Source organism: Sapajus apella, unplaced genomic scaffold (assembly GCF_009761245.1).
Source record: "Sapajus apella isolate SASKATOON/1434 unplaced genomic scaffold, GSC_monkey_1.0 scaffold26, whole genome shotgun sequence".
Lineage (NCBI taxonomy): Eukaryota > Metazoa > Chordata > Mammalia > Primates > Cebidae > Sapajus > Sapajus apella.
The window spans coordinates 2,244,783-2,269,867 of NW_022436966.1; the positions used below are offsets into that span (position 1 = coordinate 2,244,783).

Sequence of the window (25,085 nt, forward strand, 5' to 3'; positions counted from 1 at the left end):
ACATTTTAGGTACACAATGAACAATTAACTACTAAAACATGCTGAGATTTACTTTAAAGTAATACAAGAGGGTTGGTAGTGGAGACACACACACACACACACAAACTGGCCTTGAGTTGATAATTACTGACACTAATTAGTGTATGAGTAATTATCCCATTCTGTCTTAATATGCTTGACATTTTCCACAATTAACAAATAGTAAAATTAAAAATTTAAGTTTTAAAAACCTGACTCCCCTCCTATAAATGTTTTTTAAAGAAGGATTAAAAAGAAGCAATTTTGGAAAGGCAAGTTTCCACAGCATTCTAATACCAAAAGGGAAATAAAATCTAAAAACCTATAGAGATCATATTGAATGTAATCTTTTTTTGCCTTGGAGTCTGGATGCTGTTAACGATAGAAAATTAAGTCAGCTGCAATTCTAATTATATCCTTCAATCAACTAATAAGCAAACTGCTATGTATATGATGTTCTATATGTGTGGTGTTACTGAAGGAGGGAGATTTTCTGAAAACATCAAGAACAATACTAAAATTATATGCAAAGAGCACATGTTTATTTTCAGAAAATCTCATAAAAATCTTTTGCATTTGGAGCCCTAAGGTAAAAATTACCAGCATTAAGTGTAAAAAGTCCCAGAGAGAAACATTTATTTACAATGTATAATTAACAGTCAACATCTGTCACTAGGATAAAACAGAAAAATCACCTCTACCATTTTTATGCCTTAGCAGCTCCTTTCATTCTAATTTAGAATCCCAATTTCAGAAGATTGATTCAGACCAGATTAAAGAAGCTTGTAACTTCCCCAGTTGTAAAAGTTCCAAAAGCAAGCTGAGGAGAAAGGAAGATTCTTTAAAAGAAAGATTCTTATTCACTATGACTGTGCTTCTTTAGTTTACAGGCACTTATTGTCTAATGTTTTAAGAGCTCTTCTCGGCCGGGCGCGGTGGCTCAAGCCTGTAATCCCAGCACTTTGGGAGGCCGAGGCGGGTGGATCACGAGGTCAAGAGATCGAGACCATCCTGGTCAACATGGTGAAACCCCGTCTCTACTAAAACTACAAAAAATTAGCTGGGCATGGTGGCGCGTGTCTGTAGTCCCAGCTACTCAGGAGGCTGAGGCAGGAGAATTGCCTGAACCCAGGAGGCGGAGGTTGCAGTGAGCCGAGATCGTGCCATTGCACTCCAGCCTGGGTAACAAGAGCGAAACTCCGTCTCAAAAAAAAAAAAAAAAAAAAAAAAAAAAAAAAGCTCTTCTCCCTCTTATTATCTGGATTCACCTACATGGTTTTAATTCCAACAGACTCTCGACAGCAAGCCATTCCTCTATCTCACCCTCTTGTTTGTGACTTGTAGTATTCTGTAATTTTACTCAGGACGTGGTAGTCTGAACTAAGCATGCAGTGAGTTTCATGTGAAGTGACAAAGAGGTGCTGCCTTTTGTTCTCCACACCACTTCTTGTTGACTGTGAGGTCACTCTTGTGCTGTGATGGAAATAAGAGATCTAAAAAAGGTAGGGATTTTTGTTGTTGTTGTTCCCTTCCATTCATCCTGTTTATTATTAATTGGTACATTCTATCTTGAGGTAACAAATACTAAAACAATCTGAAGTAAGCAGACTTATGTCTGAAGAATGGCCCACTAAAAACTTAAAAGTATAGGGCTAGGTCCATCACCTACTGGCCATTCAATTATTTTTTTGTGCCTTTAAAACGTCTTATAAACATATTCAACTGTAATTCAAATGGTTTAAAAAGCTACTCTGGTGGCCCACAAGAAGTAATGGCTGCTCTATACATTCAAGCTAATAATAAATGACTAGCTTGGTGTTACCTTAAATGGGTTCTGGCAGAACAGCAGGTGTTAACCAGAAGCAGAAAAAATAACTTTACAACACATATAAAAATCAAGCAGTTTCATTCAAACCTATCTGGGCAAACGTGCTGTAATCTAAATTTACACAGAAAAAAATTAGAATTTTAAGAAACCTATGACCTGTATATATACATGAATGATTGAAGCAAAATAAAACAGTGTCATGCTATGACTTCCAGCGATACATGAAGAATTCCCAAACATCCGAAATCACAAGAGTTGTAGTGAAAAAACTTGTCTGCAAACAGAGGCAAGGAAGTCTTTAATAAATCAGCCACAAACACAGATGGTATTTTAAATATACAGTAGGAACATTTATTTTAACACTTCTAAAAGATATTTCTCCATGCCTGATGATTTGATATAAAAATCAAACCCATCATACTTTCCCCATCAGTCTCTCTACATCAAGGGTAACCAGAAATTTGTACAACACGAGTATTTGCTTCTGAAACGAAAATTACAAATTAAATGATAACAAAAATACACAAATCAACTGGACCCTAAACAAATTTCTAGTGAATTCTTTCCCCTTCCCCCAATCACCTAGAGCTTCTTTCTTCAGCCTCATTCTGTTCCTTTTCCTTTCTTTGCTTGGCCATGAATTTCTGTTAAAAGCAATTTGCAACATGAAATACTTATTAGATGTTGTTCTGCTATGTGTGCAAGCTTATGTGCTGTATATCATTCTACTTATAATTTAAGAGACTGATCCTACAAAATAAGTATTATAAACACAGTGCCTTATATGAACATTTCTTCCTTTCATTCATCAGTCATCTGATGTTTACAGTACACCAGGTATTATGCTTGGTGCCTGAGGATGCAATGGGCAACAAGAGAGTTAGGATCTTTTATACCATAGAGCTTACATTCTAATGAGAGGAAAAAAACAATAAAAGAAAGAAAGAAAATAATTTGGGGGGAGGTGGTAGGCACTTTAAAAAAGAGTTAAACAAGTAATTGAGGTTGAACTTTTTTGGGGGTTCTACTTAACTCTTTCTTATGCAAAGACCTTTCTGGGGAACTGACACTTGAGATGAAAAACATGAGAAAGAACTGGCCATGCAAGTAGGATTGGGAAGGGGCAAAAGAACAGCAATATGAAGGTGCAAAGGCAGCAACAGGCCTCTTATGTATGGAAAAACAAAACAAAGAGAGCCAGAAAAGCTGAAATACAAAAAGCAATTTAAAAAACTGAGTTCAGAGAAGTAGAAAAGAATCAGATCATGCAGGGCTTTAGACCCAAAAGAAGTTTGGATATTAGACCAAGTGCAATATGAAGCTACTAGAAGATTTTAAATGGAAAAATGACATGATAAACTAAGTTAAGCACACAGGTAGCAAAGCACAATGTCTAAGTTTGGGCCTAGGATGAAATAGAGCTGAGCTCAAATCCTAGGTCTGCTATTAACTAGTTATGTGACCTTGGGTTTAGATACGTAACCTCCTTAAGTCTATTTTCTCATCTTTAAAATTGGAATAATAGCATCTACCTCATAAAGTTGATGAGATTAAATAAGCTTCCAGCACAGAACAGTTCAATAAATGTTAGATGAGTGTGACACAAATTCAATAGAGAGGATATATAAAATTATCAAATATTCAGCAGGAACTAGAACCACCGCTTCAATTATGGCTAATGATGATTCTCTAGAGTAATATTTCTTAAAGATGTATACAATTTAAAAAAGATTTTACGACTAAATGAGTTTGATAAATGGGTTGCATAAAGTTAAGCCGGATTCATTTTCATTGGACAATTCAGAAACTTTAATATGCTAACACATACATGACTGAAGAGGGCATCAAAATATGCAGTTTTTAACTTTAATAACAGAGTGTCATATGAGACTAGTGATCTGCAGAATCTACTCTGGCAAATGTTGCTGTTCAAGGAAACGAGTAAGAGCTAGACATTACTAGCAAGGTACACTGAAGGAGAAAACAGCATTTTGAATTTAAGTGGAATACACTGGCATAAACATTCTCCTAAAGTGAGAAAAAAATGTTTGGGGTAGATAAATAATTTGATTCTAAGACAATAACACCACCTCAAGATTTTGTAAGAATTTTAAAAATTACCTCAGTATTTTGCTTATGACGTGTACTCTTGCAGTGATTTGTCATTGCTTTTTCACCTGAGTAGAAGAGGGAACAAATTGGACAGAAGAATCCAGCCTTAGGTACAAGAAAGTCTAATTCTAGAGAATAAGAAGAGACAAGAGGAAAATTAGCAAGAATTTATCTCCAGTGGTGTTCATAAATTTACTTATTTATTTGAGCCTGTCGTCCAGGCTGGAGTGCAATGGCACAATCTCAGCTCACTGCAACCCTCTGCCTCCTGAGTTCAAGTGATTCTCCTGCCTCAGCCTCCCAAATAGCTGGGATTACAGGTGCATGGCACCATGCCCTGCTAATTTTGTATTTTTAGTAGAGATGGGTTTTTACCATGTTGCCAAGGCTGGTCTCGAACTCCTGACCTCAGGTGATCTGCCCGCCTTGGCCTCCCAAAGTGCTGGGCTTACAGGTGTGAGCCACCATGCCTGGCCTCCATCAATTTATTTAAACATGACAAAAATACTAAGCATAGTATATACTTAAATACAAGCACAGTATACACTGCTATAAATTTAGGGATAACTCTTTATTTCATTAACACATTCTATAATATTCTAGAGCCTCTGGGGAATGCCAGTATGCCACTACTTTGGTATACTGCCAAGCTAAACAGATTCCCACAGAGCATCTTCAGATAACAAAGAACAGTTCAATAATCCTTCAGAATACCAAGTCATTAGATAAGAATCTAACAGTCTAAAAGAAACCTCTGGCTGAGAGCTGTGGCTCGATCCTGTAATCTCAGCATTTTGCTTGAGCTCAAGGGTTTAAGACTAGCCTAAGCAACACTATGAAATCCTGTATCTACCGAAAATACAAAAATTATCCAGGTGTGGTGGTAGACGCCTGTAGTCCCAGCTACTCAGGAGGCTGAGGTGAGAGGATTGGTTGAGCCCAGGAGGAAGGGGCTGCAGTGAGCTGAGATCACACCACTGTACTCCAGCCTAGGTGACAGAGACCCTATCTCAAAATAAAATATAATAAAGTAAACCTCTTAGGAATCTCGTTAAAATACAAGAAAGAAAAGAGACGGAATGATGGGCAACTGTCTGATTGAGGAGTATGCTGGCTGAATAAGGTCACCTTCAACTTACCTTAGCTTACTGTGAACAAAGTTGGCTAGCAAAGATTTTCAGCATGTTCTGCTTAGCTGGAATGAGTTTCTGCCTGGGCAAGTATAACTAAATTCTCAACAGAGTGGCGAAGAAAGCTCCAGGAATAAAAGAGGCGATACATCCCAGATTTCAAAAATGCAATAAAAATATCCTTCTCAGGTAAAACAGCCCAGTCACAACTGTCTTAAAAAATGCCACTGTGTAAAACATGCAAATTTCCACTATAAAATGACAATGCAGGCGAAATTACCCAATTACTTATCTAAACAATGTAACAGTTATTACAGTGTTGAATTTTTATTTCATATGGATAAGAAAAAAATGTCATTTTAACTTTACCTTCAGGGACATCAGATGCCACCGATTTGCCTAAAGAAGAGTCTTCAGTCTTCTTGCGTTTTCGCTCTGGTTCTGAATCCTTTAATTCAGATTCCTCATCAACTAAAATTTTTCAAGGGAAAAAAGCTATTCAGAATAGATTTACAGATTTCGTAAAGTTAACACTGGATAAATCTTACCTTAAGAATCAGGGGAACCCTCCCTTGGTTAATCCCATCTGACTATTCTTCACACAATGTTCTCCAAGATTCTTTGATGTGATGAATAAATGGGTAAATCCATTCAAATGGATTTAGGAATATAAGCCTAAAGCTAACAGAAAATTTTATTTATATATGTTACAGGCAAAATTTAAAGAGTAATACAAGTTGTTCAAGTCCTATAGTTACTGGCAAGAGAACTCATATATGCAAAGTGCTGAGTTGAGCAGAGTGAAGATTAAGGAAAAAGGATACCAGCAGAAATTGATTCTATGGCCCAATACTGAGGCCCTTCCAACCTAGAAAATTGAGCCTAAACTGACAGCCTAAGATCGCTGTTAAAATCACAAATAAAATTAATACAAATGTTAAAGCCCACCAAAGTGAATAACAAGTAAGAAGCACTCAATGTTAGCAGAATTTGAATACTACGATCTTGGGGACAGACAAAAATGAAGACTGGTTCCAAGCAATTCTGATTATCCTCAGTAGCTGGAATACCTTACTGTTGCATAATACTTGACAAAACCCTTTTACATATGTAATAATTGATTTAGCTTTCATCTCATGTAAGACAGGCAAATCAAATCATCATTATCCCTATTTCTTCAGAGATGGAGAAAGCGCAATCAAAAGAGGTAATAAACAGGTATGCCCGAGATAGTATGGCTAGTGAGTGACATAGGCTAGAACTAAGACTTTGTGACTTCAAGTTTAGTGTTCCCTCCTTACATCTGGGCTATGTATTGTTTTGTTTTGTTTTTGAGATAAAGTCTCGCTGTTGCCCAGGCTGGAGTGCAGTGACACGATCTTGGCTCACTGCAACCTTGGCCTCCCTTAAGAATTGCTTAAGGGTTTAAACAATTCTCCTGCCTCAGCCTCCTGAGTAGCTGGGGTTACAGGCACATGCCGCCAGGCCTGGCTAATTTCTGTTTTTTTTAGTAGAGACAGGGTTTCACCATGTTGGTCAGGTTGGTCTTAAACTCCTGACCTCAGGTGATCCACCCGCCTTGGCCTCCCAAAGTGCTGGGATTATAGGCATGAGCCACCAATGGGCTACTCTTTGGTATTCCTGAGGGGATGGCTAGGAACTTTGAAACCACTACTTACTCTTATTCCTCACATTTTACCGATCCTCAAGTCCTAGAATCCGTTTTCTTAACTTGATGGTTAAAATAATCTGGTTTCCTAGCCTCTAATCTCTTCCTATAATTGTTTATTTCCTCATTAGAGCAATAAACTTTCTCAAACATATCTGTTCCTGCCACTCCAAAGGCACATTTATCTTAATAATATATAACATATATTAAAATGATTTAATTAAAATAGATTAAAATAAATGATTTAAGTTTACAATTGTGTGGAAAATGACTTTTTCTCAAGCTAGGTCTTTTGTCAAACATATTGTTCATTAATAGAAACGTATCATATTGTTATGTAAGCAGTAACTAAATCATCCTTTTATATTACTCAGTTGAAATGACGTAGTTCCAAGCAAACTGAGTGCCAAAGTTGTCCTACCATACAGAAATTCTTAAGTTGGGGGGGTGACCTCATGAAATCATGCGAGAACCTAATTACTAAACCACCACCTATAGTTTCATTATCAAAGAAATAATAGTTCAGTTTCATTGGTTATGAAAAAGAATAGACAAGGAAGAAGGAATACCCACTTGACCCTGACTTGCAAAGAGTTTCAAGAAAGAGGACATAATCAAAAGTAACCTATCATGTAAAAAGTCAAGTAAGACTAACTTCAGAAGAAAATACTTTAAAAAATCAAGTTTGGTAACAACCCAATGGGGATACATCAACATCATTTTCAGGAAGGTGGTAGGAGAAAAAAGCCAAAATACATAGAGTTCAATGGGAAATTAAGATGTAGAAGTAGGTGGTTCTTTCTAGATGCTCTGCTCTAAAAGGAAGGAGAAAAGATAGGAGCTAGAGAGATTTCAAGGTCAAAGCAATATTATTTTCAATGGGAAAGACCTGGTCAAATTTTATATGTGTAAAGTCAAATATAAGCTGGCAGACAAGGGAGAGATCCTAGATTTACTCTGGGAAATAAAAATGAAAGAAAGGACATCCAGTGAGAAATGGGCTAGGTGATGTAGAAGGGGGAAAAGGCTAATTTTACATCTGGTTAGAAAAGAGTAAAGGAAGAAGACCACCTGAGATAAAATTCAATGAACTCCTTGGATGGAATAATAATTGATTAAGTTTTCCTTAGAGACGGCAGGATAGGAAAAAAAAAGATGGCAATGAGGGTGCTACAATTAGAATGGTAAAAGGGATACCCTTATAGTGCTCTATTTAAATAATCATACTGGCAAGGTGATTTTTTGCTTTACCTCTCTGAATCAACAAGCCCCTTGAGAGCAGGAGCTATGTACTTTCTTTTGTCTGCCCTTTTAAATATTCTGTTATGAACAGTGCCCAACAGAATGGATATGACAAATATCTGTTGAGTGACTAAAGTATTCTAGACATATCCTTATTTGTTTCAACTTAAATTTCATAAATCCTATTAAGACTTCTTCTTTAATTCATGGCTGGCTGCTTAGAAGCATCGACAAAGCAAGGTCCACAAATAGCGGCTAGTTAATAATTTATATCTGATGAGACATCATAATCAGAATAACCTTTCAAGAATCTTTTCCACTAATCTGGCACATTCTAATTATCAATAATCCATTCTCTATAAATTACAAAGATCAAAATCTTACCAACATCTAATTAAGTTGACTTTTCCCACCCCTGATCTATTCCACTGATTTTCTATTTTTCTTCTTAGATATATCTCTGAAACCAACTACTATCTTGTGTTGTGTAACTTTCCTTCCCATTCAAACAATCCTGCGTTACCTTCACTCATCTGGAAGGCCTCTTCGCCTTTTGCTGGTTCTGTCACCACAGCTTTTTCTGATGGCAGAGTTTTCCCAATTCTAACTCTCTTGGTTGGAGTTTTAGCTTTAAAAAGAAAGTCTTAATTTATTGCTCTAGTAACAGTATTTAAATTGTTTTAATCATATTATACTGTCTGAATAACAATTTCAACATTATAATTTTTTTTTGCAAAATATACCCAAATATGGGTGGGAAGCCTACTGCTAATATAAAATAGAAGAATTCTATTTAAGAATATTCAGTTTAATCTAAACATTTCCTTTTGTTCCCAGTTATCATTTTCCAAACAACTATGCTTTTCTATCTTCTTTTCCCAGAGTGTTCTACAAATGTTTTTCTAATTTGTTCCATAAGCCTGCGGGACTTTCCTAGTATTTTGTTCTTAGTTGAGTTAAATCTTTTGAAAGGTTTTTTTTCTTTTCTTCTTTTTGGAGACAAAGTGTCTCATTCACTGTTACCAAGGCTGGAGTGCAGTGGCATGACCATGGCTTACCACAGCCTCGACCTTCTGGGCTCAAGTGATCTCTCGCCTTAGTCTCCTAAGCATCTGGGACCACAGATCCATGTCACTGCCCCTGGCTCATTTTTTAGTAGACAGAGGAGTCTTGCTAGGTTGACCAGACTGGTGTCAAACTCCTGGCCTCAAGCGACTCTCCCACCTTGGCCTCCCTAAGTGCAGTGCTGAGACAGTAAGTATGGGCCACAATGTTGGGCCTCAAGATTTTCTTAATGGAAATTATTTTAATCTCTCTCAAGTTCAGGAAGTGAGGTGCCCTACTATTCTGTATCATTACAACATTACTTTATAACAAAACAGTTCCTTTATAAATTATTCTAAATCCTAAGTCTAAGTAAAAACCGGGAGGCAATCTGATGTAAATATTCTTCTATTTATCAAGTTGTCTTTTTCCCACAATACAAATATATCATTTTCATTCCAATTCTAATTTGGCTTCTTTAGTTTGTTTTCTGTTTTTTGTCATTCTTTCTTGAAGTATAACTTGGAGCAAGTTCTGCTGTATAACTCTAAAAAACTGTGAAACTTGTATACAGCTCTTTGGAAAATTTATTGTTGACTGTAACTGTCTGTTGGCTTCTGATATCAATACTGGGTGAAATTACTGGTAATGCCACAACATGCATTTTAAAATTAATTTTAAATGAAATCCCCTCATAAAACAGAAAGATTACTACTTCCAAGAATCTACCTGTTACGTGTCTTTCAATCATGGTTTTTAGATCTTCTTCCGTAACATTCTCATTTACTGGAGCCACTTGGGACAAGGCTTCAAATTTTGTCTTTTTTGTGTCCACAGCTCTCTTCTTTCTATTCCCTTTTTTATCTGTGGGACCATCATTTTTGCTTTGTGCTAACTCAACTTTTAAATCATTATCTCCATCCTCCTCCTCTCCAACTTCATCGACAGTAACAAAATTAAGTTCTTCTTTAAGGTTGTTAAAATCAGCCAGAGAGTCTTCATCCTCTTCAGTTACTTCATCCAAAGTCACTAAATGCAAATCACTGCTGTCATCTTGTATTTCATCTACAGTAACTAAAGTAGAAGGGTCTTCAGGCATCTGAGAAGAAATGAAACCAATAGAATCCCTTACAGTATCTCCTTCATTTCCTTTCGTATTTAAAGTGGCAAAAGTTATGTCTGCTGACTCATTCAAAGGTAGCTCTTCCACTTCCCCAATTTCATCCACAGTTACCAAGCGTTCCTGTTTGAGAAGATCTTGTTCTTCAGCCACTGACAGAACAGTAACATCTTTAGGTTCACTGTGGGAAATACAATCGTCTTGGTCAATCAATTCATCTAATGTAAAAAGTGAATTTGAATTTTTTACCATTTCTTCCATATTTAGTTCTTCTTCATCAATTACTTCATCCACAGTGACTAGAGCTTGTGCTAGATGTGCAGCTGCATCTTCTTCTTCCCCAATCTCATCCAATGTTACAAAAGATAGTTCTCCCTCAACACCACGAGGGGCTGAAGTTTTCCCCTTTTTCTTCTTTAAGTTAAGTTCAGAGAACGGAACATTTCTGAGAGCTTCTTTCTTTTTTCCCTTTAGTGGATTCTGCTTGGCTTGAGAAGGATTCACTTCTTCTATAACCTCATCCACAGTAACAAATTCATCCAAATTAAATGGAAATAATGGTTCCTGTTGGAAGGTTAAAAATCACAGTATTGTAAACAAATTTTGAACACTGCCTAGTTCCAAATAGTCACAATAAATGTGCATGCAGATCATCTGGGAGAATTTCAGTGCTAATTAAGTTTTCTAAAGGCTAAAATTAAAAGTTTTTTTTTTTTTTAAAGCCCCATAAATGACTTAGCTATAATGCACAAAGTATAAGCCAAAGGTAAAATCCTAACAATATCAACCTAACTCCACTTCTTAAATTCAGTAAGATTACATTTTCTAAATGATGAGTTTTGAAGTATGACACATAAAAATATTACATTTAAAGCATTTGTCAAACAATATAAAGGATTTACTGTTCCATATGTCAAACATCTAACAAGTGCTCTAGGAGATTTACTGGACTTCTAGAAGTACCTCAAATATAGTTAGAAAGTAAACAGCTAATTAGACTGTTCCATTTATCACTGTATATTGGTTACACATTAACTATAGAATACATATTTTAATAAATACAATGGTTACATTTTGAGAAAGTTGTATGGAAAAGTTATTAAGACTCAATATCTAATATAATTGTATTTGAAAACAAAGTATCTGTAATTTTTAAAATACTTACAATAGTAAAGAAGATAAATTCCTACCAGGGCTCCTGTACATTTAGTATGTTATCAGTGATCAATTGCTATTATATATAACAATGACATTAGAATATGAACCTTGTAATTTCTAGGGAGGATTATCTGCAAGCAGTTGTAGTATCAACTTAACAAAGCAAAATGAAGTAGCCATAATTCTTATTTCTGCTTTAAAGTAGTAACATTTCTCCTTGCCCCAACAACAGAGGCACAAATTCATCCCCTACCAGGTAATAAAAGTAAAATGACTGAAAAAATATTCTATGAATGGTAAAAATCTGAAATACTTAACAACCAAATATAAAATATGTTTGTTTGGCAACAGAATGTGGTACCAGTAAAGTACATCTTAGAGACCATCCACCATCCACTTAAGGTTAAATTAGAGCCAAAAGAATAACCTGTTTTAACAAAATTAGAATGAATCAAGTCAAATGTCAGTCATTCTCCTTTACAGATATGATTATTTTTTTTCTGTGTCTACAACCTATTCCTGTCAGTATGAGATTGAAGGTATTTTCCTACTCTACTCTCTTCCTGTCCCCATATAACATTTTGCTCCTTCACCAAGAACACAAGGTGTTTAGGCTGACTCAAGGTCAAAAAGCAAATTAATGGTAGGATTAGAGGTAAATTAAAAATAAAACATCTCATCCCTATCCCTTGCTCTATACCTCTAACTCTCCAACATTTGTATTAACTATTATAAGGCAGGCACAAGTTATAAGATAGATGCACTGTGCTACGGAGCGATGAAAAAAAAAGGGTTAGGGTCTGTTATCTACTTTTTACCTCTTTAGATTTGGAACTTCTACCAGCGGCACTTTTAGAATTCTTAGTGTTTTGTCCAGCTAAAGTCTGAAACAGTAAATAAGAAATACAGAAAAACAGAATTTATAACCAGATTATTAAATGGTATATATAAAAAAAAACCTACCAAAATACAGTCAATTATGCAAATATTTAACACATATACAAAACTAAGTCAACAGTCATTAAACAGTACAGGCACAGTCTCTACAAGCTGTAGTTAAATTCAGTTTTACTGATCTTTTTGTCTCACAGTGTCTAGTTGGGCAATCAGTGACCTGATAGAAGAAGGTTCAATTTAAGAGAGGAAACAGTTTCTCATTCAGAAGCAAAGTAGTAAATCACCTTAGGAGATTCACTGTAGACTTGTTTTTTTTTTTTAATCAGTTATTTCTGACCAAATTTTTTCCAAATAATGCTTTTCAAACCTGTCAATAAATTATGAACTCAAGCTTAATACTCTAAATGTATACTGGCTTAAACAATGGAATCATTTAAGAAAAGAAAATAGGAGCTTCTGGGGTAGAGTGAGGAGATGAAAGTATGAAACAAAATTACATCTCCTACTCCACAGCTACACCAGTGGAGCTAATCTCTTCAAAGACACACTGCACCATTCTTCCTACCCTCCTCACCTTATTGTTGCTGTCATCCCGCTTCATGATGGAAGGTCTAGCTTCTGTTTCCTGAGATTGTTTTGTTATATCCCTGTAATCCAGTTTAGAAAGCTTGCCTTGCAGGGCTGAGATCTTTCCACTGCCTCCTCTGGTAAAACTGCTCTGAGTGGGTTTCAATTTACTGCTGTTTTCTGCCAAGCCTGACCTGGCACTTGTAGGTTTAAGTAGAGCAAATTCCTTGGCCGAAAGTTTCTTTTCAGCATTTATTTGATCTCTAAGCGCAGATTTTAGAAAACTTTTCTGATTTTCAGTTTTCGAAGCTGTAGCTTTTGCTTTAGGAGAAGAGACAACAACAGCCTTGATGCTTGATTTATTGCTAGATACATTGGATACTGCCAGAATACTAGTCTTACTAGTTTCATCAGGATTATTAGCCTGACCCACTCCTTTATTTGGGTATGCCTTGAATAAAGTATTTTCTGCAGGCTTTTCTTTCACTGATGCCAAAATCTTTTCCACCTTTTCTGCAACCATCCTACCTTCATTCTTTTCAGCCTTCTCTATTCCTATTTGAAGATCCATTCTGGTTTCCTTAGTATTAAATTCATTCTCCTCCTTTTCATCCATGTTACTTTTTTTTTCAGAAATACTCTTTTTGCCCACTGTCTTCTCATCCCCAGTGGAAACTCCTGGTACTAATGGCACAATACAAGCTGATGGCAGTATTTCTGAAACAGTTTCACGTTTTTCTACTTCGGCTATAGCTTCTACCACAGACTGTGTAACTCCAGAAAAGAAATCTTCTGCTTCAGATGGAGATTCTTCAATAACTCCTTTGATGTTCCTTTCTTCTATAAACACACCGTCAGATGGTAACAATGCTGTTTCAGGGTTAATAATTCCTGCATCTTTCTTCTCCAAGTCGCTGTTATACACCTGCTGATTTAAAGCACACTCCTCGGCATTTTCAGTGAATAGTTCAATACTGGCTGGAGTGGATGCTACAAGAGCAATTTCTTCTTTGACCTCCTCCCCTTGAGTTTCAACCTCCAATGTTTCAATAGCAAAGTTAGAATCACACGTTGCTTTTTCAGGTTCTTCCTCACAAGGTTCCTCCTGCTGTACCAAAATTTCTGTTTGCATGTTGGGTGTACTTTCTTCTTCAAGCTCATTAGGTTTAACAGAGGGACTATCAGTTGCTGTTTGGACCTCACTTTCATCAACTGGATTGTTTTTCAAGCGAGGGCTAAAAGTATTTAAAAACAAACAAAAAGAACACAAACAAAAACACAAACAAAAATCAAACTATGATGAGAATTCAACCATTATAAATAATCCTGTTGATGCCAATTGTTAAGACTTCCTGATGCATTAGTAATAAGCACTGGGAAATCCAACCAATCAGCATTAGAATGATTAAGATGTTTTGATGCAAATATGTAATATAAATTATGACTGTTGATATGTTCCTTTTGCATTCATGATTATAGTCAATATCTTCCTTCCTGTGTCAAGTTAACACCTAACATTGAAAGGCCAAATGTAAATTTTAGACACTTCAGATATTATCAGGTCCTATTCCCAACAGTGGTAATTGAAATAAAATAAATGTGTACAATTCTACAATGAAACTAATGATCCATGCACTATGATTTAAAATTAAGTGATAAAAAGAATATAAACAGAAATTGGTGGGGAGAAGAGACCAATACTGTACATCATAACACCTCTTTTTACTTTTTTGGATTTTGAATATTTTTTAAATTACTCAAGAACTGTATTATTAATAATACTTAAAAGAAAACCTTTTTCAAAGTATTCTTTGCATAATCTATTGAAGATTTAAAGTTAGTGACAAAACCTGATACAACCACCTTACGTGAACATACAGTCTTATTATAAATATTTGCCTTTGGCTATAAGAATAAGTTAAAAAAATAAACCTTCCCAATTAGAGCAATGTATAATTCTAATATTTAACTTAAATGTGTAAGTAATATTATTTAGAAGAAATGGAGGAAATGCATGGCTAAGTTATATAACTCATCTTGTTTCATCATGATCTTTCCAAATCTAAAGTATATGAAAAGTATGTGATTCTATAATTCCAGTACTTTCACTGAGGTAGATACAGACTGAGTTATTTTTAATTAATATTCTACAAATCAGAGGTTACTTTGAAGGACAAGGAAACCCTTAGCTTCCAAAAACAACACCCAACATGCTATCAATGCAAATTAAAATTTACCAAATATATTCACATAATGAGAAGCAGCAGGTTGGAGAAAGACACCGAAAAGTGATCCTATCATATCAATACCTGACTATTAACAAGTACTGACTTTCTTCTCCTAATTTTTAAGGAAGGAGAGGATGAACCATCCCCTTTTGACTTGCTTCTTAAAGGGTGCCCATGTACCCTTTAGTTAACACAAGATGATACATATCTATGTGCTGAGACGGTAATCGTATTTAAGAAGTTTAGAATAAGTCGTGCTACAATATCAGGGTCTTAAATCATTTGAACTAAACTAGTCTTCCTTCAAGCCCCAAAGATTACATCCTGAGGAGAAAACTTTTCTACCAGATAAAGAAATATCTCTTGACCATAAACCTTAATGAATATTCTATTCATTGTGGAAGTTATTCTTTGCATGCTAAAATGGTTTTTATTTGAAATAATCATATCCCTTTAATTCAAAATATCAATGGCTAATTTTAACAGTTTCAAATTTTTACAATTCAAAATAAAATTTTTGGCAAAGCACAACAGTGAAAAGAAAGACTAGTGACAGTCACAGTTACAGCAGGTACATGAATATTATTTCTCAAAACAAGCTTTTGTCTTTAAATTACAAGACTCATTTCCAATAATAAAGAATATATTCAAATTCCTGCCTCATTACTATACTACGTATTAACTCTACATAAAAGCTTTAGAAACTTAGGGCTATGTAAAAACATCTATGGGGCTAGGATAACAATGGAGACCTTGATTCCTGGCTCGGGCATATAGCGAGACTTTTCCCTTTACCATATTTAAAAATTTTCAATAAAAAATTATCTTTTACACAATCTGAACCACTATGCAGTTCCATAATTGAAACAGATAACTCAGGTCTACTCAGAAAATTATTTAGTTCCCTATTTGTCCTTGTGTGCTAGTTTTATTAAATCACAGTGTTTTATTTAGATAAGTCATTTACCAAAACCAGTATCTGCTTTCTGACTAATATGGTGGAAAGCCTCAGTATTGATCAAGTTAGTCTGAAAAGACAATTTGAAATGTCAAATGACATAAACACCAAAGTTAAACAACCACTTTGTAAAGATCAAATGAAAACACAGTCATATTCTGTGAAATACAACATAAAAGGATTCCAGAAAGTCATTTGAGATATAGATATCGCATTTGCCACTCCTCCCTCCTGCCCCCATACACCAATAATACCAGAATTTCACAGCCTTCAGAAAAACCATGCAATAAAAGCTGGGCATGAGAACAAACATAAACACTGAAATACAAATATCCTGAGAAACTTTAGACTGGGGTTTTGTAATACTAAAGATTAGTGTTTATTTCAGAGACCAACTGGGTACTTCCTAACATTAATGAATTAGAAAAATTTCATCTAGCATTTTTATTTGTGGCCTTATATGGTAAATAAAACCTGTTTCCATCTCAACAGGATGAATACAGACATAATGTGAATTATTAAATTATGAATGTACCCACGTGAAATTTCCTCTAAACAGTATTTAAATCGTTTACATTAAACAAAAGCATCATATTCATGATGTATTGGCAACCACAAGGGCTTTAAAACAAAACAAACAACTGCATGTAGTACCAGCTACTCAGGAAGCTGAGGTGGGAAAAGAACTTGAGCTCAGGAGTTCAAGGCCAGCCTGAATAACACATCAAGACCCTGTCTCTAAAAAAAAACACAACAAAAACAACAAATAGTATTTTCTCAGTCATCAGTGTACTCTAAAAGAAACGTTTAGTATTCTGGACCTATCCCACATCCTTTTCTCTAACGTAAGTTAAAAAAATATATATATGGGGGAATTAAGTTTTTGGTGCTGATTTTAAAAATTAATTTTATGAGGTTGAACATTATCTGTAAATTCATAAAGAAATATATTCAATTTGAAAAGCTATGTCTAAACAATGAGAAAACAATAACCAACTGCTACTGCTATAGACAACTTTTCATGCAGACCTCAAAAAAAACCTTGTAAAATGAAATAAAATCGGTTTTGCCAGAGTTACCGTGGCCAGTCTTTAGGTCTATGTATACTGCTACATAGGCACCGTTTATTAAGCCCTTCATGGGCTTTCACATTACACACTCCTGGTGGTATTATTTCTTAGGTATGTGAATGTAATTGGTATGATGACATATAACTTTTAAAACCCTGTGCTGACACACAGAGCAAACCTATTGCTTAAAGTTACTGATATGTTTTAATGTACTCATCATCTTTATCAACTAAAATAATCTGATTTTATGAAAACACTTAGAAGAAAAATCTGTAAGACATTCTGTTTTTCAGGGATCTTAAAATCAGTACATCAAATAAACACTTTTCATATTTAAACACTTTCAAACTGCTGTTTCAAACAAATATACGCTCTTACAACAAGGACTAACACACACTGATAAATCAATTAGTATACAGCAGAAAAAAAGAAATATTCTAAATCAGTGATTCACATGAAGAGCAATGAAAGGCAAGTTATTAATTGGTGAAACAAGGGTGGTGATTAGGAAGACATCCATCGGAATAAGAAAGTTATTAAGGAAAGGGTGTACTTTATGTGGTCAAAACAAGGCTGTAAGTCACCAGTTTGTGGAGACTTTTAAGAACAAGCTTTAATTCCTCTGATAATGTAAAACTGTATATATGTTTTCTAAAAAAATACGTGTTTGCCCCCACCAGCTGTTTTTTTTAAAGTATCAAAATACACACTGAAATTAAGTAATGTTAAAAGGTTAAAATTTTACTATGTGTTTTAGAATAGAAAAACTTAACAAAAACAATGTAATTACTGTTCATGGAGTTGAGCTGAGTCTGTTTATATATGCAGTTACTCTAAATATTCCGTAAGTACTTGAATGAGAGTAAATAAACAAAAAACAACAAACACAACTCCTAGGTCAGGCAGAACTCCAAAAGAAAACTATAACAAGTCCATACGTACACAAAATAAACATGTAGAATAGGAACTTTTTACTCCACGTGAGCCATAACTATAAAATACGGCAATGAAATTCAGAAACGAAATCCTATATAAAAGTGTTAGTAAACATAAAGCAACATACCTTTCTTTTTCTAATTCTGGGTCTTGCTCGGTTTGCACCTGTAATATAATCAGCATTTTATTAAGAGGCTATTCCACTGGATTTGAAATATTTAACTATCAAAGCAATGTTTTTAGTTAAAATTTTAGCTCAAAAAAGAAAAAAAAAAAAACAAAAAACAAAAACTCTTGAAAAATGTACCAAAGCAGCTAGTGAAGTGTTTACATTACTATCAGGTTCTAGAATGTTTTCTAAGTAGATAAAAACCTCCAAAATAGGTCACACACAATAATTTATATCAAGCAATTAATGAGAAAAATAAGTTTCCTTAATAATGACATACACAAGAAACTTTTTTTAACTTTAGAAGTCTGGAAATACCATCTTTTGCCTAGAATAAAATCAATACATGTGAAATATCAACATCTTCTTTGTGGAATTATTTTAAAAGACTTCTATTATAAGAGAGATCAGCTGACTAAAAAAGTTTCCTATTCAAAATACCTAGAAATGCTGGACAAAATTGAACAAGAATCCTTTTAAGGATCTGTCTGATATCTGATCAATATTTTAAATATTTATCTGATATGTGGGCCCCAAGAAAGCAATATTCGGGAGCCCCAAAAAGGGCAGGAATTAAAAATCAGTCCTTATATGCCAAGCACTGTCCTAGCTACTTGGGATGCATCAGTGAACAAAATGGCAAAATTTCTGCCATTTAGAGCTTATACATACTAGAAGGAAGCCTTTTCTGAGAAATCATACATTCTTTGGGTAGAAACTTTCTTTCTAGAAAGATTTTGTAAGACTAAAAACTAAAAACAGTACTTAAAGGAAATTCAATGGGTCTAGAGAGGATTCCTGGCGTAGGTGTTCGGAGTCCCACAGTAAAGGGATTAACAAGTCTAGTTAATATCCTAATGATACTGACAAAATTAAAAATGATGGTTTATAAAGTCCCAATCACAGACAGTGTTTATTAGCAGCTTTCCATTCAGGAGAAGAGTATTAGAGGGGGCAGAAAAAAAAAACCAAAAAACCTGTATAATACCAGTGGAACGCTATATACCTATATTGGTCAACCTGCTTCCTTATTCATAAAAGAATAACAGAAAAACAAATGCACAAAAGTGAACAACATAAGCATATAAAACCAGCTAAAGAAACGATATTTCAGACAACTGAAGAACTGAAGTGCCTCTTAAAAAACTCAAAAGAACATCCTCATAAAAATTCAAGAGAATATAGCATCTATGAGATCAGTACTGGTGTTATTTCCAGAAAAACAGAGTATTAAAAACTGAAGGGAATAAATAAAAAAATAGTAATAGAAAAACTTCCCTGGGTCCGGGTATAGTGGCTCACGCCTGTAATCCCAGCACTTTGGGAGACTGAAGTGGGCCGATCACGAGGTCAGGAGTTCCAGATCAACCTGCCCAGCATGGTAAAACTCCATCTCTACTAAAAATACGGAAACTAGCTGGGCATGGTGGCGTGCGCCTGTAGTCCCAGCTACTTGGGAGGCTGAGGCAGGAAAATTGCTTGAACCCGGCAGGTGGAGGTTGCTGTGAGCCAAGATCGCACCACTGCACTCCAGCCTGGGCAACAGAGCAAGACTTCATCTTGGAGAAGAAAAGAAAAAAAAAATACTTCCCTTATGTGGAGGGGGAAAAAAAACCTACCTCAACTTTCAATTTTATAAAAATCATTCTGCTCTAAGCAGGATGTGGGAAATGAGTCCCAACCCAAGATAAAACCTTACTCACTGGACTAGCAATACCAACCCTATCTTTGGAAATTTTCTTGAATCATCAAATATGTCCCTAAAGCTTTTGATCTGATTCTTCTGTCTGAAAATCTCTTCTCCTTGATATTTTCTTAGAGCTTGCTCTCTTACTTCTATCAGGTCTCTCATATAACTCTTCTGCTGGGGGACTACCAGTGGCCACTTTAAGATACACATCCCTCATATTAATCAGTCTCTTTTTTACCTTATTTATTCACAGTCATTTTACCACCTGTATCTGTTTATAGTCTATGTCCTCCAATAAAATATAATCTGAACAAAGATACTGAAACAATGTTCATCATGGTATTCCAACCCATAAAATAGGGTTAGCATAGAGAAAAGGAATTAGATAAATACTAGTTTAGGGCCAGGTACAGTGGCTCACACCTGTAATTCCAAAACTTGGGAAGGCCCAGGCTGCAGGATCACTTCAGGCCAGAAGTTTGAGACCAGCCTGGGCAACACAATGAGACCCCATCTACACAAACATAAAAAATCAAAAAATAAAATAAAATTAGCCGGGAATGGTGGCATGCACCTGTAGTCTACTCTGGAGGCTGAAGTGGGAGGATCACTTGAGCCCAGGAGTTGAGGCTGCTGTGAGCCATGATTGCACCATGGCACTCCAGCCCAGGTGACAGGAAAAATAACCTAAGCACAGAATTTTATACGTAGACAATCAATCAATGAAATACATAAGAGCAAAATAAAGTCAGTTTCAAACATCCAGAGACTCAGAAAATGTACTGCCTACACAGACTTTCTGGGGGTAAAAAAAAAATTTGAGAATGTACTCTAGCAAACAGAAAAACAATCTGTGATGTGACAGATAAAGAACCCAAGAAAAAGCAGACATAACTCAGAAAAACAATGAAAGAAAAAAAAAAAACACTCCAAGATGTGTAACTGTTTGACAAAACAAATGGTCACAAATTAAGAGTCACAAAAATACCTCTGAAAGGAGATTCCATTAAGTTACACAGATGATCAAAGTAACATGAAGACTGCCATTTTTTCCTCCCTTTCAACAACAAAATACAAACCCTAAACCATACAAGAAAGCCATAAACTTATGGAAACAAAAATGTGGCTGCACTTTGACAAATGACTGGGAATATAAGAAACTCACCTGTGAGTGTACAGGTTATGAACACATATTACACATATTCGCTTCTTTATAAACCCATTCTCATTATTACTTAATTCTGCAGTAAATATCTTCATAATAATGATATCAAAAATGCAGATACTAATTTTCAGTATTTAGAATGGAGTGCTACATGCTTTGTACACAAGCTAACTATAGATACTGAAATAAAGATCACACATACTACACAAGAAGTAACATTTCAGGTTAACAAAAACCACAGATGTTGAAGAGAGAATAATATAGAGTTGATTTACTAACTCATTTTAAATAGCAGTCAATTGAAAACTGTTATAAATAAGTCAAATGTGTTATCCAACTTAAGCTATACAAATAAAGTTCTGGGTAAGAGCTTAGGATGTGACGTATCAATTCAGGCAGAAGTTTATGTAAATTTTCACTTGTTTAATTTTCTTTATCTCTAAGAATTTGGGACTGTATTTCTGGAATAAAGACTACAGTCAGTGTTTAATTTTGAACTTAGTTGAACATAGTAAGAACTTGAAAAATATAAATCACGAAAATTTTAAAATGCATTCTCTGCTGGGGAGCAGCTAAAAACGTTTACATTTTTTTCTGAAATTATCAGGTGAAATGAGCCACTCATTTGTGTTGAAGCTGATACCTATCATAATACATTTATTTACAGACACTCTAATTTGGATTTAGATGATGAAATTGCCTTTTTCTTTAAATAGTGCAAGATTTTTAACATATTAACAAAAAACATATGGACACCAGATATAAGGTCCTATTATATACCTCTGCTAGTAGCATACAATGGAATAGAAGGAGAAAATATCTGAGTTCAAATTTAATGCTTTCAAAGGCAGACTATTCATAGCTTTCCTACATGTACTACTGTGTAAGCCAAGAATCTATGAAATCTTATTTCATAACACAAAAACAGTTTGTAATAAATATAACTGAAACAAAAATAAACAAAATTCTTTCTACCCAGAGGAAGCCAAAATGGATTCAAATTTATACTGCTTCATAAACTATGAAAATTGGAATACTGATTGCAAAACAAATAGTAAAAATCATCTCTAAACACATAAACAGTCTGATTACTGCCTGAGAATGACCTTTATGTTTTCTGTATTTTCTAAAAGCATAAAAGCCGACACAAGAGAAATCTTACCTCTGGTAAGTCTATCTTTGGAGATAATGTACAGGTCAATATATGGTCACCAATGTTTTGTGGATTTTGTTTCAGAAAGCTGTACATTGACTGAGCAGATTCAGGACTATCTAACTGAAGAATCGCCTTAGGAGAAGATTAAAAAGTTATGAATAGTTCTTTAAAAAGTTAAAATTAGAATAACCACATAATCCAAAAATTCCACTTTTTAGTACATACCTAAAAGGAATGAAAGCCAAGAGCTGAACATGGATTTGTACATCCATGTTCAAAGAAGCATTATTCACAACAGACCAAAGGCAGAAGCAACCCAAAACTGTCCATCAACGGATGAGCGGGTATCAAAATGTGTTACATGAGTAAAACAGAATATTACTTGGCTTTAAAAGGGAAGAAAAATCTGACACATGCTGCAACACGGATGAACCTTGAAGACATTATGCTAAGTGACATGAGCCAGTCACAAAAAAGGAAATACAATTCCACATACATGAAGTAACTAGAGTAAATTTATAAAAACAGAAATAATGGTTGACAAGAGCTGAATTAATAATGAGTTATTGTCAAAAGGATAGAAAGCTTCAGTTCCAGAAGATGAAAATGGAAATGGATGGTGGTGATGGCTGCACAATGTGAAGGCGCTTAATATCACTGAACTAACTAACATGGTTAAAATGTTAAATTTGTGTCTTACAAATGGTAAAATCTGTGCATTTTACTGAAATAAAAATGTTAATTCTTTACAAGTTTGGAATGTATTTTTCTTTCAGGTTTCAGATGTGATTACAAAGGTAAGGTTAATCCTTATATCAAGGAAACAAGAGAAAACAATCCTTAAAAGGTAAAGGCAAGGCAAAACTGAAGAGAATGACAGTTATTTTTTTAATAGAGGATTAAAGATGTTTGCAAGAAAGTTGAGAATTCCTATGTGTCATCTGTTGTGCCCCACCTTCCATTCTATGTCACACTATTCATCATTCTATGTCTCACTATTTATCATATTCCATTCTAAGCTCTATTTATCAGTTAGAAACATATCAAATAAATTATCTAGTTGTTTAATTAAATGCTCTTTATGAAGTAAATATTGCCCACTTTCATATAAACCCCTGCCTTTCTAGGTAATATATGGCTGATAAAAATTTAATTTTAATGAACATATAGCTGAAATACATATTAAATACAGAAGGCATATCAAATGTACATGGAGAAGTAATTTTTGTTTCTTAAAGAGGCCAAATCAGAAAATTAAGGAATGATTATTTTATTTTTGAGACAGGATCTCGCTATGTCACCCAGACTAGAGTGTAGTGTCGTGAACACAGCTCGCTACACCCACCAACTCCTGGGCGCAAGCCATCCTCCTGCCTCAGCCTCCGCAGCAGCTGGGACCACAGGCACATACGACCTTGCCCAGCTAATTTTTAAACATTTTGTAGAGACAGCATCCCACTATGTTGCCCAGGCTGGTCTCCAACTTCTGGACTCAAGCAATCCCCTCGCCTCAGCTTCCCAAAGTGTTGGGATTACAGGTGTGAGCCACTGTACCCAGCAATTATTTTATTTATACCCGTCTCTTTCCATATAAACAAACAAATAGACCTAACTCAAGTGTTTCATAGCGGGAAGGGACTTAAAGAAATATTAGGTAATTGGTGGCTCATGCCTGTAATCCCAGCACTTTGGGAGGCTGAGGTGGGCGGATCACGAGGTCAGGAGTTCAAGACCAGCCTAGCCAAAATGTTGAAACCCCATCTCTACTAAAAATACAAAAACTAGCCAGGCATGGTGGCATGTGCCTGTAATCCCAGTTACTCAGGAGAATCACTTGAACCCGAGGGGTGGAGGCTACAGTGAGCTGAGATTACGCCACTATTCTCCAGCCTGGGCGACAGAGTGACGCTCCATCTCAAAAAAAAAAAAAAAGAAAAAAAAAATTAGGTATACCCCTTTCGTTTTACAATTAAGTATAAACCAACTTAGCCAAGACCACAAAGATAGTTAAGATCAGAGCCAAAGGAATCCAGGTCTAAACTCACCAAAAAGATAATGCTGTCTACACTGTATTACCCTTCCCACCTTGTTTAAGTCTTATTTCTCCTTAAAAACTAGAACTTCTGAAAAAGAGATCATCTCTCCTTTCTCGGCACAGTCCAAAAGAAAATATTCTGGTTTATCATAATTCTGCAAAGTGGCTCAGTAATGTTTATAGATGCTTCAGATCAGAAGCTGAGTTAGAAGTTGCACATCTTAAGAATATAGGGTTATTATATATTCTCTATAGAACGCATAGCTAAATTACCAGGGAACTTGTTACCTTGTTTTTATTACTTATGAATACATGGTGATCCACTTTTCCAAACTGAAGTCCAACACAAAGTACACACTGAAGTCCATCTTCTGGTAAATTATCAAGATGTACAAATCGATCATAAATTGTATCTATGTTTGCCTGCAGTTTTTTTTTTTTTTTTTTTAAGAGACAGCATAGAAAAAAAAAAAAAAAAACCACAGATGAAGCAACAAATGGTAAAACAGATTAACATTAATTTAGTATTACAGAGGTCAGATGATGTCCTCTCCCAAGAGTAAGAAAATGACTACACGGGGATGACAGTGGGCTCTTAATTTTACATACACATAATCAGCAAAACGATGTACTAAAATGGGCAGTACAGTATTTCTACTATCAATGTAACATTTACCCAAAACATCCTCAGGCAGAATATTGACTTATTAGACCACTTAGTATGCAATCCAGTACCCGAAAAATTTTTCGCATCAAAGACTACAATAACCATTTATTTTTGTATTTTTACCAAGAAGACCCATCTGACATCTCCATCACCTCAATATCTTAAAATTACTTCTAAAGTTTTAATTCCTAAAAGGTGAACAAATAAAGTAAAACAATCAATGTTT

General features: G+C 35.1%; 1 protein-coding gene across 10 annotated transcripts in view; it reads right to left on the reverse strand.

Annotated features, from left to right (window-relative positions):
• Positions 1–2,127: 2,127 nt before the first annotated feature.
• ZNF638 (zinc finger protein 638) overlaps positions 2,128–25,085 on the reverse strand; it is a 153,491-nt gene continuing 130,533 nt past the window's right edge. For 3 of the 10 annotated variants that reach the window (XM_032291782.1, XM_032291780.1, XM_032291783.1), the window contains 10 exons: positions 24,481–24,615; positions 22,164–22,289; positions 18,105–18,142; positions 12,793–14,020; positions 12,140–12,205; positions 9,773–10,730; positions 8,523–8,627; positions 5,458–5,559; positions 3,968–4,086; positions 2,128–2,490 (listed from right to left, as the gene is read on the reverse strand). In XM_032291782.1, coding sequence (XP_032147673.1) covers positions 2,425–2,490; positions 3,968–4,086; positions 5,458–5,559; positions 8,523–8,627; positions 9,773–10,730; positions 12,140–12,205; positions 12,793–14,020; positions 18,105–18,142; positions 22,164–22,289; positions 24,481–24,615 — 2,943 coding nt within the window. In that variant the 3' untranslated portion in view covers positions 2,128–2,424. The remainder of the gene's footprint in view (positions 2,491–3,967; positions 4,087–5,457; positions 5,560–8,522; positions 8,628–9,772; positions 10,731–12,139; positions 12,206–12,792; positions 14,021–18,104; positions 18,143–22,163; positions 22,290–24,480; positions 24,616–25,085) is intronic. The other 7 variants (XM_032291787.1, XM_032291786.1, XM_032291785.1 and 4 more) reach the window with 3 other exon arrangements.